The following is a 19,926-nucleotide window of genomic DNA, read 5'->3' on the forward strand; positions in this document are numbered from 1 at the left end:
TTTTTGAATTTTTTTCTGATAATTGACAAAAAATTAAATAATTGTAAATAGTAATATAGTAAATCTCTACTTTAAATTAAATTTTTTTTTTTTGAATCAAATATAAAGAAGTATGATTATATTAGAAATTTACCATATATGACAATATTATAATTTAAAACATCAAACAAAAAATGAAGATTTGGCTACAAAACATTCGATCAATAAAATAAAATTACAATCTGACCTTGTCCTTTGATATTAAAAGAGAGGCCCAATCTGTCCAGGATCACGCCGTTATTTAGAGTTTCAATATGATGCCTCGTGGACTCTCTGTCTAAATCCTCGCCTCATTTATAAAATGTATTATTAATCCGTTCATAGATGGATAACGCGCCACACTTTAATTTAATAAATACAATATTAGTTTTAAAATTTAAATAAATTGTTGAATATTACACTACTTTAATTTTCTTTTAACCCTTTAAGGACCAAATGTACAAAAATTTTATCCGAACTTTGGGAGCAATTTTTATTATGAAAACGGATTGCTAAAAATTTTTCAATAGACATTTCTTAAAGCTCAGGAACCGCTCTTTCGAATGCTGCAATAACAAATATTGAAAATTTATAAATAAACAAATTACATACAGTTATTTAAAAAAACACAATTTTTTAAAGATTTTTTTTTGAAAATCAAATTTTTTTATTATTTATGGCGAAGGAATACGTCTTAAAGGTAAAAATATCGCGTCAAAAATGTCTAACCTAAAATGTTGTAAAATAAAAATTAGAAAAAAAATGGCGGATCAAAAATGGCGTTCAAAGTTGACTTTTTAATAAATAATATACAGCAAGTGCACATTTTTTTAAAAACCTCACAGATTCGCTTGAAATTGATTACTCGGGGGTTCTTGGGGTCGCTGGTTACGAATATAATAATAGTTTTTAAAAATTCAAAATGGTGAATCCAATATGGCGGACACTTTTTTCAAAATTTCATCGGATTCGCTTGAAACTGGTTACTCGGGGGTTTTTAAGGTCGCTGATTACGAATATGATAATAGTTTTCAAAAATTCAAAATGGCGAATCCAATATGGCGGACACTTTTCAAAACTTCATCGGATTCGCTTGAAAATAATTACTCGGGGGTTCTTGGGATCTCTAATTACGAATATGATAGTAGTTTTCAAAAAATAAAAATTTCGGAGCATATACATTAATTTTTGTAATGTTTTACAGTAGTAACTTCAGAATTGCGTTAACTTTATTTTGTTGTAAAATATTTCAATTTTTATTAATTAATTATTTAATAATTCGAAAAAAGCGTCATTTTTTCGTTTAAGATATTGATAGTACACATCTTAAGCTTTTTTTTGGTACAAGAAAAAGAAAAAAAGGGTCCTTCTTGAAAGAAAAATCAAAAAAAAATTGATACCAAAAAAATATAGGTATATATTACTTGGTGGTTAATTATTCATACATATTACTAACTACTGTGAAAATATTAGCCCGATCCAACAACTTGCAATTTTGACTTTGGTAAACTCGATAAAATTTGCCCCTTAAACATAATTAATCTTTAATTATGAGGCTTCAAAGACAGACAAAACTCGATAATAACAAAGAACAGTTACTATTAGTAATATTATTATTAAGTTTAATATTACTATTATATTTTACACAAATTATTTGAAACCAAAAAGGGTTTAAATTTTTATAATTTCTAACCTGCATAATGTACATGCTCCGAGATTTTATTTTTTAAAATCTACTATCATATTCATAATCAGAGACCCCAAGAACCCCTCCTAATCAGTTTCAAGTGAATCCGATGAACTTTTAGAAAAAGTATCCGCCATATTGGATTCGCCATTTTGAATTTATGAAAACTACTATTATATTCGTAATTAGAGACCCCAAGAACCCCCGAGTAACCAGTTTCAAGCGAATCCGATGAAATTTTGAAAAAATGTCCGCCATATTGGATTCGCCATTTTGAACTTTTAAAAACTATTATCATATTTGTAATCAGCGACCCTAAAAACCCCCGAGTAACCAGTTTCAAGCGAATCTGTTAGGTTTTGAAAAATGTCCGCCATATTGGATTCGCCATTTTGAATTTATGAAAACTATTATCATATTCGTAATCAGCGACCTTAAAAACCCCCGAGTAACCAGTTTCAAGCGAATCCAAAGAAATTTTGAAAAAAGTGTCCGCCATATTGGATTCGCCATTTTGAATTTTTAAAAACTATTATCATATTTGTAATCAGCGACCCCAAAAACCCCCGAGTAACCAGTTTCAAGCGAATCTGTGAGGTTTTTAAAAAAATGTGCACTTGCTGTATATTATTTATTAAAAAGTCAACTTTGAACGCCATTTTTGATCCGCTATTTTGTTTTTTTCTAATTTTTATTTTACAACATGTTAGGTTAGACATTTTTGACGCGATATTTTTACCTTTAAGACGTATTCCTTCGCCATAAATAATAAAAAAATTTGATTTTCAAAAAAAAATCTTTAAAAAATTGTGTTTTTTTAAATAACTGTATGTAATTTGTTTATTTATAAATTTTCAATATTTGTTATTGCAGCATTCGAAAGAGCGGTTCCTGAGCTTTAAGAAATGTCTATTGAAAAATTTGTAGCAATCGGTTTTCATAATAAAAATTGCTCCCAAAGTTCGGATAAAATTTTTGTACATTTGGTCCTTAAAGGGTTAACCCCTTCACTGTCACTGACCTCTATAGAAGCACAAAAATGTCGTGTCCTGTATGTCCATGACCCCTATAGGGGGATCGAAAAAAAGACATTTAAAATTTAACGAATCTGGCTAAAAATGCTTACACGGGGGTTTTCTGGGTCGCTGAATCCAAATACGTTGTCGAAAATTGAAAATTCAAAATGGCGACCAAAAAAAAATTTAAAGTTAACGAATCTGTCTGACAATGCCTACTCGGGGGTTTTCGTCACTGAATACAAATCCGTGGTCGAAAATTTTAAATTCAAAATAGTGGCTTCAAAATAGCAACTAAAACAAATTTTAATGTTAGGAAATTCGTTAAAAAAATTTTTTTTTTAACATTTATGGCACAAAAACTTTATTTTCACTGGACTATGAAGGGGTTAATTTACCTTTATTTTCTCGGTGTCGGATATAAAATATGGCGCGGAGTTTTCTCTACTTAAATAATTCCGAACGATTGAGGCAGAGAGTCACCGCAAAACGAGCATTTTATTAAAGGACGAGAATTTTCCCCACCTCCTCAAACGAATACTACTACTACTACTTCCTAAAATCTTCACTCATTATATCCGAAATTACCCGATCATTCAGTCCATTTTTAGATTATATTTTGAATGCTCAGTTCTATTTTCTACTGTCATGTAATCAAACAATGTTTAAAAAATTAGCAAATTAAAATAATTCATTTTATTTCATTTTATTCATTACATTATACAACAGTATGAAGCTAAAATTTCTTGAAAGTGACTTCAGATTCGTAATCGAATCAATTTAAATCGTCTTTTTCCTCTTAATTTGTGATGAAAAATATATCTTTATAAACAGTTTCAGAAAAATTCGTTTAAATGACTGAGTTTGGAAAAAATAGATTCAGCATATTTATAAAAATCTTAAAAATCTCCGTAAAAATCAAATCGAATCATATTGCTTTCTCATAGAGGAAGGATTGTATTAGCAAAATTTTCGATTGTGATTTTTTGACATATTTATAAACTTACTTTTATCATAGTACTTTATATACGAATGAGCTAAAGGCTTCAATTTTTTTTAAATTGTAGGTCTCCCCAGGGGACATAAAATGAGAGTATTTTCAGTCCGATTCATAAAGTTTAACTATATTTTTTTTGCGTTTTTCATTTTGTAAAAAAACGTTTTTTGTCCATTACTTTAAAAAAATGTTAGGACACCTATAAATGTTTTTCTTTAGTTTTGTAGAGTTTTTTAGACACTTTTTTTGAGCCTTCATTCAACATTTTTCGTCCATATTAAAGTTTTAAAAATCTAAAACGCTTTGATTAACCTTTTTTTTTTAACCTGATTCGGTCAGAAATTATCAAATTATTGGTATTTGAAAAATCAAGAATTGTGGAAAATATATCATTTTTTCAACATTCTTGTTTATTAACTTATATGTAATTATTAAACTATTATTACCATTTTATAGAATATACGAAAACACATTTCTTGAATCAAGATTTAATGATTTTTAACCTTTTTATAAAAAGTAATTCCTATATTTCAATTATTATTATTTCTATGAGGAAGCAAAGTGTTTATGAAATGAACACCAAAATTATAAAAATGTACAATTTGGCAGCGGTTTTTTACATATTTTTTGGATTCTACATTGAAAAATACATGTTTATAACAAATTCGAACTGAATCGGTCTTGTAGTTTTTTTTCTAGACCAAGAAAATTTTTATAAAAAGCGAGACTATAATATTAGGATTCCGTTTGGTACACTTCGTGTACGAAACCTTATAAAACTTAATTTGTTTATACAAAATTCATATTTTTTTATCAAAAATGAAAAATTCCTTGTGGAGGAAGCTTTGTAGTCCTTTATTTTATAAAATTTTTAAAAATGTGTTCAAGTAATTTTCCTCTATATATAGGAGTATATGTTATATGAGATCCTGAACATCCTGTCCGGATGTTTGTATGTGTATATGTGGCTACCTTTTTGGTGAACATGATAACTGGAAGATATTTTAGCAACTTTTGGAAAAAATTGCTGTGTATATTTATCATATATATCTCAAAACTGAAAAAAGGATTTTAGAAAATTCTCACAAATAATTATTTTATGTTGAATATTATACTGAAGGGAATAAGTAATAAAAATTTATTTTTTGCATCAAGATGAATCGATTGGTCTATATAAAGTATCAATTGTATTAAGATTTAGAGAATTAATCACAATTAAAGCTGAAAACTTGGCATTTTTATTTAATTAGTCTATATGAATTATTTATTGTATTAGATATATTGGAACTTAAGAGGCTTAACCACAATTAAAGCTGAAAATTTGACTTTTTTAATAAAATTTTTGCCTTATTCTGAATTATATTACTTTATAATAAAATCTTATTTTTTGCACTAAGACGAATGGATTGGACAGTACAAATGTTAAAATATATTAGAAATTACCTGAGAATTAAACCTAATTAATTGAAATTACTAATTTTTCTAAAAATTTCTTTTTTATTTTAAATTTACAAAATATACCGTATCGATTTGTATAAAAATTCCCCAAAGAATGATAAAATGATATTTCTTCCTTCACGAGGAAGAAAATTTCTTGCTGATCGTAAAGAGGAATAGAAGCAAAATATTCATGTAATGAACATTACGCATCCTGTTTTTTTTCTCTTGACTCGAAAATTTCTCTCCAAAAAAAGTATCTCTTTTTTTCAGTATAGAACTGACAAAAAATATATTTCACCAATTTAAAAATTTTAAATTATCTATTTTTGAACTATATATACGGTCTAGCTTTTTAGTATAAAATTGTTATAATGTATGTCAATAATGTAAAAATTCTAATTGTCATAAAATGAAAATCTTCATGAGGAAGCAAAATCTTTGTAAAATGAAGCAAAAAATTTCAGGTTTAATTTTACAGAGGTTTTGCATTTATTTTTACTTATTTTTATTTTCAACTTTTAAATTAATTTTGTTGAAATGTAGGGGATAAACAAGAATAGTGGAGGGTAAGATTTTTATGATTTGAAATGAAAACACCTGCCATATAATATCCGATGTTATACATCTTGAAGAAATCCCCAATTTACCACTTTATGGCTTTCACTCATCTTCGTGTAGTCCGCGTTCCAGAAAATTTCATTGAAAAAGGGAAATTAATAACGATTCAGATTATCCCACTTTTATCTTTTGATCCCATATTGCTGAAGATAAAGATCATATCCGCTTTTATTACAATGTGTGCAATTTAGTGTCATGAAAAAATTTGATAACTACTTTTAGACAACCGTATGCATCATAAACCTTTTTTTCTTTATTGTTTTTATCTTTTTTTTCATTTCTTCTAAACATCTTTCCTCGCATTAGAAAACATTCTCCTTTTGAGCCTCCGGAAAGTAAAACCACACATAAAATTCTGACGCCCATTGAGATTGAATTAGCATGGCGGAAAAAATTTTTCATTCATTAAATTTTCAATATTTTAAATGTTTTTAAATCCCATATTTAGAAAAAAAAATTTTTAAAACAAAACCTTTTAGTTTTTTTTAAATATCCGTGTCCCAGGTGCGAATTTAGGTTGGCCGCCAGAGTTTGAAGGTTGGCCCAAGGTTGGCCTAACTTTGGGAAGCAAAGTTTTGGTTGCCAGAGTTTGCCCAACTTTGGCAAGTACTTGTGCCCACAGTTGGCCCGACTTTGCAAGCCAACCATTAAATGCAGAGTTTAACCAACCGTCGGGCCAACTTTGGCGATAAAGGTTGGCACAACTTATCCAAACGTAGTTTAAAAGACTTTCAGTTTCGGTTGGCCGAACTCTGGGCCACGGTTGGCCCAACGGTTGGCAAAACTATGTGAAACACAGTTTAATTGACTTACATTATTTTGGTTGGCCGAACTCTGGGCCACGGTTGGCCCGACGGTTGGCAAAACTATGTGAAACGCAGTTTAATTGACTTAAACTTTCTTGGTTGGCCGAACTCTGGGCCACGGTTGGCCCAACGGTTGGCAAAACTCTGTGAAACGCAGTTTAATTGACTTGATTTTTCTTGGTTGGCCGAACTCTGGGCAACGGTTGGCCCAACGGTTGGCAAAACTCTAGAAACGCAGTTTAAATGACTTAAACTTTCTTGGTTGGCCGAACTCTGGGCCACGGTTGGCCCAATGGTTGGCAAAACTCTGTGAAACGCAGTTTAATTGACTTGATTTTTCTTGGTTGGCCGAACTCTGGGCAACGGTTGGCCCAACGGTTGGCAAAACTCTAGAAACGCAGTTTAAATGACTTAAACTTTCTTGGTTGGCCGAACTCTGGGCCACGGTTGGCCCGACGGTGGGCAAAACTTTGTGAAACGCCGTTTAATTGACTTGATTTTTCTTGGTTGGCCGAACTCTGGGCCAAGGTTGGCCCGACGGTTGGCAAAACTCTGTGAAACGGAGTTTAATTGACTAACATTTTTTTGGTTGGCCGAACTCTGGGCCACGGTTGGCCCAACGGTTGGCAAAACTCTGTGAAACGCAGTTTAATTGACTTGATTTTTCTTGGTTGGCCGAACTCTGGGCAACGGTTGGCCCAACGGTTGGCAAAACTCTAGAAACGCAGTTTAAATGACTTAAACTTTCTTGGTTGGCCGAACTCTGGGCCACGGTTGGCCCAACGGTTGGCAAAACTATGTGAAACACAGTTTAATTGACTTAAACTTTCTTGGTTGGCCGAACTTTGAGCCACGGTTGGCCCGACGGTGGGCAAAACTTTGTGAAACACAGTTTAATTGACTTAAACTTTCTTGGTTGGCCGAACTCTGGGCCACGGTTGGCCCAACGGTTGGCAAAACTCTAGAAACGCAGTTTCATTGACTTAAACTTTCTTGGTCGGCCGAACTTTGGGCCACGGTTGGCCCGACGGTGGGCAAAACTTTGTGAAACGCAGTTTAATTGACTTGATTTTTCTTGGTTGGCCGAACTCTGGGCCACGGTTGGCCCGACTGTTGCAGCTTAAATATACATTTTGCGTTATGCACTCCCATGTGAGCGTAGCGTAGTGGTCAGTGTATAAGTCTTCGGTGCGTTAGGTTAGGGGTTCGATCCCAGCGAGCGATAGATATTTTCGAAAATGTATGTATGAGATTGTGTTTAATAATAATAGGTAAAGGTTATATCTGATGTTCCCGCTAATAATAACGTGTTAATTGTTTAAATAATGTAGTTTTTTAATAATTTTTTACCTTTGGCTGTTGAAGTTGGCCAAACTTTGAAAATTGTGGTTGGCCCAACTTACGCATCTAAAGTTGTGCCAACTTTGGCGTCAGTCTTTGGACCAACCATTGAAATGTATAGTTGGCACAACATATGCATTGTAAGTTGGGCCAACTTCCTTATGAGTTGTCGGGCCAACCATCGTCGCCATTAGACGGTCGCCGTTATCATCTGTATGGTTGGCCCAACCTCTGGCACGAGAAGTTGGACCGACTTTGTAAAAGTTGGCCCAACTATGGGCCGACCAAAAAATCGCACCTGGGGTTTTGTACTCAAGGTCAAATAATTTAGAGATTAGAAAAATTTTTTTTTCAAAAACTTTCTCAACAATTGATTAGGATCTCATATTATATAACATATTCAGAGGAATATTTGATTAAACCATTTTTAAGGTTTTGTAATTTGAATTTGTGAGATGAAAATTTTTGCAGAGGATTTTGTAAACAACCAATGACTTTCGAAATTGAACTTGAGAGTAAAATATCTACACGAGAGAAATTTTCGCACAAAAAAAACTTTACATATACTGATGCCTCTTCGTTCATTCGAATCTTGTGAATTTTTAACCTTTCTGCGCAATGCAGAATCCATCGGAATCGACTCTAGGGACGAAAATCCTTATATATGTATAAAACGTTCGTAGACTTTCAATTTAATTTATTCTGTGAAAAACGAACTTTTCTTTGAGTAACTTTAAAGCAATTTACTATCAATCATTCAAATTATTATTTACAATATCTTACAAATATTTCATTTACATTAAAGTAGGGTCAAACCACGTCAACACGGACTAAATTTTTTTTAAGTTTTTTGTAAAAGTAAAAACATTTAGAAAAATCTTTAGTTCACAACGAATTAAAGAAACACTTTTAACCATTTTTCGAAATTAAAAATTTTTATAACTTTTTTCACAATAACAAATTTTTGAATTATTTTAAAATAAATTAATAACTGACCTTGATAAATAATGTTTTATTAATTATTTTATGTTAATTTTTTCTTTAAGCGATGAATGTAAATATTATATTATAAAGGAGTACTATTGTTATGAAAAAATTCTTTTTTGTAAGGTTTATAAATAAATAGTAATAAATCATTTTTAATTTTTAATAACAATTCCCGTGTAGAAATTTCGCTGGGGCCCTGATCAGGGCCGGATAGGGCCGACCTATTAGGGAATGAAACGCCGCGCCCGATGTGGCCCTGATCAGGAAATCCACATTTTCTTGTCACCCCGATCTGGCCCTGATCGGGCGCGGCGTTTCATTCCTTACTATGGCCCTAGTAGGGCAATTTCTACACGGGTTTTATAAACAATGTGTAGCTTTTATGATTTCTAGAGCAATCATTTTAATGAAATTTATACATACCATACCTTATCTTCTTTTTTTTAAAAACACTCGTTATTAAATTCCTAAGAGATTCCTTGAGGCCGATTTTAAAAAAAAACTTTAATTTTTCTTATTTATTTATAAACCTTAAAAAAAAAATTTTTTTTCATAACAATAGTACTCCTTTATAATATAATATTCACATTTATCGATTAAAGAAAAAATTAATATAAAATAATTAATAAAACATTATTTATCAAGGTCAGTTATTAATATTTATTTTAAAATAATTCAAAAATTTGTTATTGTGATAAAAAGTTATAAAAATTTTTAATTTAGAAAAATTGTTAAAAGTATTTCTTTATTTCGTTATGAACTATAGATTTTCATAAATGTTTTTACTTTTAAAAAGAACTTTTAAAATTTTAGTCTTTGTTGACGGGGTTTGACCCAGTACTTAATATTTTAGTAGTAAAACATTTTTAACTATTTGCAAGATTTTAAAGAAAGCGTATATTTAAAATGTAGTGACTTTTGACAATTCATAGATAAGTTATAAAATAAATGTATATACACAAAGTTTTAAATAGATTTTATTATTTTTGATTTGTTTTTATTCGCATTTAAACATTTACGTTAAATTTAGTGAACTAGCAGATTTTCCAAAAAAAAAAGAATTTGTTTTATTTACATGCGGAATAATAACTTCATGCATAAATTTGCGAACGCTGCAGATAATGTAAACAAATTTATGAAATGAAAATGGATGCATTGCTAGTTTACTTTTAGTGATATTTACAAAATAGTCATGCATATATGTATGAAAATGGAATGTTGATTCTAACTGAATTTCTTTTATATGATTTGCTTTGTTGTAAGGTAAAACCAAAATCAATAATGTGTCAACTTAACGTGCTTGTTTTCCAATAAAATAAAAAATTCATTAAAAAAATAGAATTTATTTGATCATGCAGTTGAACAACAGTATTTTTTCCAAAGTTTTTTCCAAGTACTAACAATAAATATTTAAAATTACCTTGTCACTAGTTAAATTTACTGTCAAAAATAGTATTTTTTACTACATTTTTTACCACGAATTCTAAAAAATCCTGAAATTTTTTCTATTTCTGACAATAATTTATTTTAAATAACTTACTTCTATTGAAGATCTGCCATAAAGTTATTTGATAAATCATTCAATGAAGTATTTATTTGAAAAATTTCAATTCTGTTCAAATTAATTTCAATTTTTTAAAATTTTAACGCACTTCTTTGAAAAAATCCAACTATCTTAATTAATATTAAAATTCTTTCCAGAAATTCAATTATTTTCAAAATTTTTTTTTTAAATTCTTGTCAACATTTTAATTATCTTTATAAATAGCAAAATTCTTCGCCAAAAGTCAATTATAATCAGAAATTTTGATAAAATTTATTGTAAAATTCAATTATTTTCATAAAATAAATACAATTTTAATCGAATTCTTCGAAAAATGTAATTATTCTTAAATATGTTATTAAAATACAAATAAGAATTTAATTATTTAAAAATTTGTTAATAATATTACGTAATAAGAATTCAATTTTAAGAAACATTCAATTATTCAATAAATTATCTATGTTTGTATTTAAATAATTGAATTCTCGTAAAATTTTCTAATAAAAATTGATTTAAAAATTAATTTCAGTTAAAGTTTTAAACTACTTGAATTTTTGAGAAGTTACTAATAATTGCAATTTTTAGAAATAATGAAATTTTAAAAAAGTTTCCAAATTAAAATCTTTGAAAATTTGAATTTTTCATAATTTTAATTAAAAATTCTATGAATCTAATGTTTTTCAAAAGCTTAATTAAATATATAATTATATTTCAAGTTTTCATTTTCTAATGTATATTTAAATGAAGAATTTCTGAATAATAGAAATTTTGTAAAATTGAATTGTAAACAAATGAATTTGAAAATTCTCAAAAGAACTTTATTCAAAATTATTAAAAATAATTGCTTTAAAGAAGAATTTTATTTAAAAATTATTGTAGAAAATAATAATTGAATTGAAATGATGAAAATAATTTTGAAGAAGTTACAGTAACAATATATTCTTATAATATAAAATAATGATTTTATCATTAGGTGACCTTTTATTATTATAATAAGTTATTGAATTTCAAAAGGTTTGAATTAGAAATTTTGAAAATCGTATTCTTTATGGAAAAATAATAATGATTTAATATTTATTTAAAAATGAAGTTATTGGTATTTTTGATTAATTTTACAATTAAGGAAATTCACAAATAAATGTATTAGAATATTTTTTTGAGTATCTATTAATTTTTTGAGTGTATCAGAATATTCTTTAGGGTGAGGGAAAAAGTTAAATATATTATCTGGAAATCAGGGTAAAGTCAGGGAAAAACAAAATTAAATTTTTGTGTCAAATCTGTATTTTTATTTGGTTAATCTTAAAAGTCCATTTTTTATGCTTCTTTTTTTATGAAATAAATTTTTTTTTGCGTTTAGAAATTGATGTTTAAATTTTAAAATTGAGATACTGAATTTTTCTCTTTATATCTCGATATATTTTTACTTTACATGCGTCAATGGCGGAATCGCGAAGTAATCTGATGCTTGAAACTTCCCTGAGAATTTGTTAGTGAATATAGTAATAATGTGTCTGAACTTCTGATCTAACTTTCTGTGTGAAAACGGTGTTTAAACCATTTAGAGATCGAGTTTCCTACTGAAAATGTCTCTAACCTTCTCCTCCCTTACTTTGTACCGATAAACCATGGCAAAATTCACCGGATGTCGGAAACTGCTGCCTGTCGACAGCAAGTGTTCGAAAACTATGTGGGCTATGTGCTATGATCAAATGTGAAAAATGGAAAAAAGTTTTTTTTAACGCAGAGATGACAAGAATAATAATAATTGTAAAAAAATATTAATTTATATATAATAGAAAATAGTAATACAAACAAGAATAATAAAAACAAATAATAATATCAATACAAAACAAATATTAAACTAATACAAATATTTTAGTAGTATACAAAGTAAAATTTTATCACGAGGTAACACAAAACAAAAACCTCTTTTCAACCTCTTAACATCTGAATGTGAGATTTTCGACATGGTTTAAAGTTTTTAATGACGCTTAAGAGGAAGTGACACCTTTGAGGTTCAATGAGGTCTCTTTTGAACCTGTTTTCATGAATTTTTTAAGACACAGGAAGAAAGTAAACAAAATTTGTTTTCGAGAACTTTATTTGTTCACATTTTAAGTTTACGAAAATATATTTATACTTAAAAAATAGTTCCAAATTGTTGCCTATAGAGGGCGCTAAAGTTGTTCTCGTTTCTCTGTAGGGCAAATCGGTTAGACCGTTCAATCTAAAACAAAAATTCAAAGCTTTTATGAATCTGTTATAAATGTAGCTTTAGAGTACGTAGGATATTTTTAAAATATTAATTTTTGTGTATTTGGCTTTCATTAAGCGAAAAAAGTCGATTTTTAGGACAAAATTTTTTCAAAAAATCTATTGCCAAAAAAACAAACACAAAAAAATATGCTACGTACTCTAAAGTATTAGTAAATGACGAACAAAAAAAACGTTGGCCGAAGTCAATCTGATCAAAACTGTTCGAGCCAGACTGTCCACCTCTTTGAAAAATGTCATTTCGAGAAAAACGCATTTAAACTTTTAAAATGTGAAAACATGAAAATTGAAACCACTGTTAATCTAAAATTTAAATATGTGTATAATTTTAATAATGCGCCGAGAACTGTCTTGTAAATATATGCACCATATAAGTGACCTTTTATATTAATATTTCCTTTATTTTCTGCAGATGTCGATTTTTTCACATAAAATAACTTTGAAATCACTTCTCATTATATAATTTCTAATCTAAACATTATAAAGTATCGTTTAAGCAAAAGAAAATAAAATCAATTTTTCTTCAGGTCAAAGGTGACACTGCCCCTTAAAAAACGAGTGACAAAAAGGGGGTCTAAATTCTATCCAGGAAATGTTCTCAAACTTTCTTTTTAAATTTTTTTAATTCTTGATTACAGGTATTACTTGGATCGAAGTGACTTCAAAATGACGCTACGATATATGAATTTATTGAAAGGAGCATCTCGAAACATTGCTAACGACTGGATGAACGAAGCTAGAATTCTTTTAGAAACTCAGCAGGCTGTGGATGCTTTACTTGCGTACGCTGGGGCTAATGGCCTCATCTTTCTTGGAGACGCGAAGACTATAAAGGTATTTAAAAAAACAACAGATTTTAATAAAAATAATATAATTTAAATTCATGAAGATTTATATATTTTTTAAACTAAAAGGATTCCAACTTTTTATTTATTGACCTGTTTAGAAATTAAAAACTTTAGATTGAACAAACTTATCTTAAGTGAAGTTCGTAATCTCAATAATCGCATGTGCCGCCTTATTCGAATGGATTAAAGCATGTAGTACCGCAGTTACTATTTGTACCGTCATAGTAATTGAGGGGGCGGAATTATTGGTACTACTGCTTGATATCACCTCTTATCTTCATTGTCAAAAAGAGTCGAAACAGGAGGATTAGCTTGGTTTTAACTTGGTCTTACCTATTTTGAATTATTCCTGTATAAAGACAATATTTTCATTAATAGCCATCTCACACAATAATACTTGACAAGTACAAACATGAAAATATTAAATAAATAAAATAATTTATCCTTAAGTTTTTTGGTTATATCAAAGCGTGGGTTGTGCACTACTCAGTAAAACATTAAATTTAGAACTTATCTTAAAAAATAACAATAACTAGAACCGACATAATGAGCGCCCGACAAAATGTCCACATATGAAGGAGAAAATTCAGTATAATATTTCCTCAATATTCCTTAAAAATTACCATGGTATATTAACTTATCCTTGTTACTTTAGATGAACTTAAACTTTCCTTGCAAAGCAGGCTGTTGCTATTGTCAACCATATACGAATCTTATCAAAATATTGCACATCTGCTTATATAAAGTCCGTAATAGACTCCGCAAAAAATTATCTTTAATGGAATATTCATTTCATTTTTTAAATATTACAATATTTTAGAGTTAAAATTTAAATATGTATAATTTTAATAATGCCGAGCACTGTCTTGTAAATATATTTTAAAGTTTTTTTGTTCATGCTTTATACTTTTTTTTATATTTTTTAGTTTTTTTATACGCTCTTCATACAGTCTTCTCAACTAAAATTTATAATTGACATCTTCTGAAAATAGAAAAATTAGTTACTGCAGCTTAATGGGATAGTTAATATAGACTAAATATGACAAGAATTTCCTCAAGTATCAGGCAAGTAATCGTATCGTGCGAGAGTGAGGAAGTAATGTAGATGTGAGTCTCAGTAATGCAGCTTTAAACTCATCAAACATCCTATATTTCCGAAGTTTATAATCATATTATTTAATAACTATCACTCCTTAATTCTCGCTTTTGTAATTCCGTAGAAATTTTTCGACGCAGTTACTTTAAAATTGAGCCTCATGGCTTTTTCATTTTTATACTTTTTGTTAGTAAAAAATATCTCATCTTTTAACAATTTTCGATTTTGTGGACCATCAAAAAACCTTTTCATTTAGTTTGGAATAATGAAATTACTGGTTCGGCTATATATTCGGCTTCACCGAATTCATTTGGCTTTTATAAATCGAATTCCAAAAAAATTCAATTAGTGCTGCATTATACTGTTTACCAAAGAAAATTTTGCAGATATTTTCAAATTCTAAAACCAAATTCACAGTCAGCAATTTCAAAAACCCGTAAATATCAAGTTTTATGAAGATATATCAGTTATCTGACTATTTTTCTCCATGTCGCAAATACAATGAAATATTCAACTGGATCACCCATGCTCACCATTTTTATTTTCATCAAAAAGCAATTTATTGTAGGTCAAATTAAAGCTATAAATGTCAGCTTTTTAATGCGGAGTGGGAAATTTGGAATTTCTGTATACTGGAATCAATATCGCGGACTAAAGCAAAAAAAGCATGTAATGAAATGGTAGTCCTTGTAATAAAATAAAGAAAAAGATGTTAATAAATTTCCACTACACTTAATAGTCAAAAATGCCTTTCATCTTTTGACAGAAATATTTTTTTTCTGATAAGAAGATATTTATATCAATTTTTAAAGCAAATACAACTTTAGATAAAGTTTTATTGTCAAAATATAATAAAATATTTCGTTTTTATGAAAAAATGGTTAAGTAACAATTTATAAACGCTTACATTCTAATTGTTCCAATTTGTGAAAAGTCGTGTACCAATTAGTGCACTTGAAATCCAATTTTGTAATAAATAAACAATAATTAACGCCAAAAATATTAAAATTTCCTGAAAATTTATTAAATATTTACTTGAAATGTTTGAAATATTTAAATGCAAAGTTTAGTGAAACATTTAATTGTTCAGGCAAGTTTCATGCAAAACATTTATTTAATCAAGACACTTAAATCTTTACACAATTTTCACTAAACTTTGCATTTGAATAGTCCAAACATTTGGACTATGGGTTATTATTTTAACTTATAATTGTTTAACAATAATTTTTGAAAAAAATAGAAAAATTTAAACTTTAAAAAAAATTATCAATTTTACAACTAAAGTAAACTAATGAGTATTTAAATAAATAATAAACTTGAAAACATTTTTAAAAGATCAAAATTATTTATTCCAGGTAAGCCCAAGTTAGAACTCTCCTAGGTTTTGTTAACGTTATATAAAAATGTTGTTTGTATGTAATACTTTCTAAATTTAAAACAGTATGAATTTTAACTACTACGTAGTAAAATTTTATTATTTTGTATGGTGGTTCTAAGTATCTTTTACTAAAATTTTAGTTAAAAATGCTTTGTAGAATTTGTAGAAATTCTTACTAATTTTAAGTACTAAAACAAATTCTAACTCTTTTAGGTTTAGAAAAAGAAAATATAATAAATTTTTCTTTTATAGCAATAACCGAGATGTGAGTAACTAAATTTCCCAGATATGAGTTATTTATCGAGAAAAAATAACTCTGTAAGAAGAGACCGAAGTTATCCAGCCTTACTTGTACAGTCATCTTTTTTAGTAAATTATATCCTTCAGGAATCGAAATAAATGGGTTTTATCCAGCAAACTCAAGCATTCTACGAGAAATCTAACACGAGAAGCAGTGTATTTTAAATAAATTCTTATTTATAATTAAATTCAGTCTGTTGAAAAATAATTTCTACCATAAATAACCTTTAATGAAGAACTTTTCAGAAATAATTTGATAGCGGATCACAGCGACGAATAAAATGAAACCTACTATGGACCCTTCTGGCCCACTCGTTAAGTCGATGCAGATTTAATTAATAGAGACAAAGTGCAAATTTTAAATGTCGAATGAAAATACTTATATGTAGTTGCTTCGACTTAGATTGTTATACATCTTATTGTTAAATAAACTTGTTAATGTACACACTCATCAGGAAAATAAGTTTTTTGTCTCTGACTTTGTAATGACGGGCAATGAGTGGACTTTGTAAGTAAAATTGATATAAATAGTGACAAATGTTCTGTTTTATTTTTTATTCCTCTCAACAAGCAAGTACTGTGAAATTTAACCGGAGAAAACTGTTTAGTTTTTAACTTTTTTATATAAAAAATAAAATTGACCGACTATTGATTCACAGATAGACGCGGTTTGTGTTAAATTTATTTTTATATTTAACCATTTGGAGAATCATCTCAATTTACAATTTTAATAATTTAACTTATATAATAATAATGTAATTCATTTAATTTCATAAAAATAATATGTTTTAAACAATTTTGGTGACGAATAGTAAATGTATTTTGCATTGAAAGTAAATTGAAAGAAAATCTTTATTATTATTTAATACGTCCATAATTATGAACATTTAAAATAAAATGTATCAACTTTGGAAAATATGTCAGTTTATGAATCATTTCATTTTCTTAAAAATAAATAAAAATTATCATTAGTATTTTGAATTTTATAAAAAATAAGTTATACCTTGTAAATTGAATTACTAAATTAATTGAAATTTAATTAAATTAAGCTCGTCAAATCAACAGTAATAACAAAACTTGAAAAAGGATTCTGCCGATCGTATTTTATTATTTTCATAGTCATCGAGAAAATGTTCATTGGAAATCTGCTGGTCCGTCAACGCCGTCATTAGCCGAAGTCATCAGGGGAAGTGCTTTCTGGTGCATATTTTCGGATATGATTCCCGAATATTCAAGAGCACCATGAAGACGAAAATTACTTGTTGTTTTGGTCTTGTCAAAATACTGGCAGCGGACAGTTTGAATTAAAGACCCTAAGTGAATTGCTGGTGACTATAGATAATAAGGCGTTCTGCTTTATCGGCCGAAGATATTATCTAGCGCGGATAAGTGAAAAATGTAAAAATATTAGTACACCTTAGACTCACTTTAGGAAAACGAAAACGAAGCGCGCGTGTAGCGACGCGTTCATGGCCAAGTGCCATGACAGGATTAGGCGCAATCCGAGATCGGCGTCGTATTGACGGTGAGTCTTAATTACTTATAATAATTGTTGTTTTCTCGCCAGATTGGCATAAAATTTATTGTATAAAAGTTTGATTGTTGAAAGTAATGCTTGTCGCCGCGTTGTGATGCGGTATTTAAATTCTAAAGACGACCTTCTCACGAATAAATAAATTGTTCAGCTAAAAATAGAATTTAAAGTAAATTAAATTAAATTATTTATAATAGATTTAAATTCAGTGACAGTGTAATAAATAATTAATGTGTTACTCTCCTAACCCCTTCTCCTCTCCAAGGTTTGTCAAGAATTTTCCTAACAATTTCTGAATTATTCTGGCTACCTAATTAAAAGTGGTTGCACTAACATTTCGTCAAAGGAATAAAATTAAATAAATAAAATTGGAATCGAAATTGTAAATATTTAAAATTAAAAATCACGAACATGGTTATTGTGAGTGATTAGTCAAACTGAATACCGCGGTGACAATTTTCGTATTATATACAGATACGCGGGTCAATGAATCTTCTTGTTAATAGTAAATTCATTGCTTTTAATATGGATCATTTCTGAAATTACTCTTTTTTATATGAAAATTCATAATCCATAACTTTAGTATCATCAAAATTGAAAGAATGATTTTACTCTGTTTGATGCTTGTTTACAACTGAATCTGAATTTTTGTTATTTTTATATTCATTAATTCTATTTTTTGAAGTCCGTTTAGATTCACCAATATAAGTATCAGGGCAATCGTTACAATTATTAAACTTATAGACAATATTCTATCCCATTTTCTTGTCAAATCTTTCTCTAATTTTATAACTGAGTCTAAACTTTTTTGAACTATTGGAATAGTTAAAAGATTGTGTTTTTTAAGAATATTAGATAATTAAAAATATATGTATATTGTTGAAAGAAAGGCAAATTTTCGGATGTTGGTGATAAATAGAATTCGAATTATTATATTAGATTATTATTGTATTATATGAAATTATATATTCTCTTTATATTTCAAACGAATTTTTAGTTTATAACAAATCCAAGGCGCAGAGAAATATTACTTTAATATATGGAATAAAAATAAGAGAGATAACGATTACGCAAAAATTCGACAAATACGAAAACACCCTTCTATAGGTAAAATGAGGTCACATGCACTAGAGAAAGAGTTAGGAACGCCAAGCGATCCACCAAACAACATAGGAAGCTCCCAGAGCGCTAGCAAATATACACGGCAACTTAGGAAAATCTAATGGAAATTATTCCGTCAAATAGGGTAACTTCGGACGGTTTTTGATGTTTTTTATTAATGTCTTTTATAATATAATATCTGGAAGTTTTGACGTTCGGAATATATCTTTGTTATTTTTTTGAAGTAAAAAACAAGTGTCCGGAGTTATCAGCTAACAAAATTCCAGCTTTTTTTTCGTAGTAACTAGCTATTTTGTATGAGAAAATGATAAAATAATTGTCCTTAATAACAGTGAGTTTGAGAAAATTGATATTATAGTTGTCAGAGTTGAGCCCTTTTCGAAATTCATGAAAAAAATTTAATCGTTTCAATCATAAAAATATATTAATGAAATATTTTACTATCGAAAAACAATTTATTCATTTATTTATTTCATTTTAAAATGTATTACATTTTTTCTTAACTTAAAAACAATTCAGCATTATAGGTTAGAAAAGAAACAATCTTAGGTTAAAAGTCAAAGGATCACTTTTAATACACTTTTCTTTACTAAAGTACCTCAGATGAAATTTTCCTTTTAAGAAAACGTCAATGGATATGTAATAATGCAAAAAAAATTCAAAAAAGTGGTATTTGAAAAAAATCTGAGTTAAGCCCTTTTCGTAATTCACGATTTAATTATGCAATTAATTATAATATGTCAGTAACCAAATTTAATAATGTATAATAATTTACCAAACTGTATCTTTGGCCGACATGTAGAAGCGTTGTCCAAAATTTCGCAGTCGGAGCGATGTGCGAGCACCGAATGATTAATCATTAACCGACTTCCTCAAATCTACCCTGTACTTCGAATGGGTTTGTGGTACAGAGACACA

The 19,926-nt window shown here is 28.6% G+C and overlaps 1 protein-coding gene across 1 annotated transcript in view; it reads left to right on the top strand.

The window, feature by feature from the left end:
* LOC122498781 (MICOS complex subunit Mic60) overlaps positions 1-16,890 on the top strand; it is a 72,416-nt gene extending 55,526 nt beyond the window's left edge. Inside the window, exons 14-15 of the mRNA XM_043606694.1 lie at positions 13,369-13,564; positions 16,305-16,890. Coding sequence (XP_043462629.1) covers positions 13,369-13,564; positions 16,305-16,310 — 202 coding nt within the window. The 3' untranslated portion in view covers positions 16,311-16,890. The remainder of the gene's footprint in view (positions 1-13,368; positions 13,565-16,304) is intronic.
* Positions 16,891-19,926: the final 3,036 nt, after the last annotated feature.

Source organism: Leptopilina heterotoma, unplaced genomic scaffold (assembly GCF_015476425.1).
Source record: "Leptopilina heterotoma isolate Lh14 unplaced genomic scaffold, ASM1547642v1 Lhet_16, whole genome shotgun sequence".
NCBI classification, from domain to species: Eukaryota; Metazoa; Arthropoda; class Insecta; order Hymenoptera; family Figitidae; genus Leptopilina; species Leptopilina heterotoma.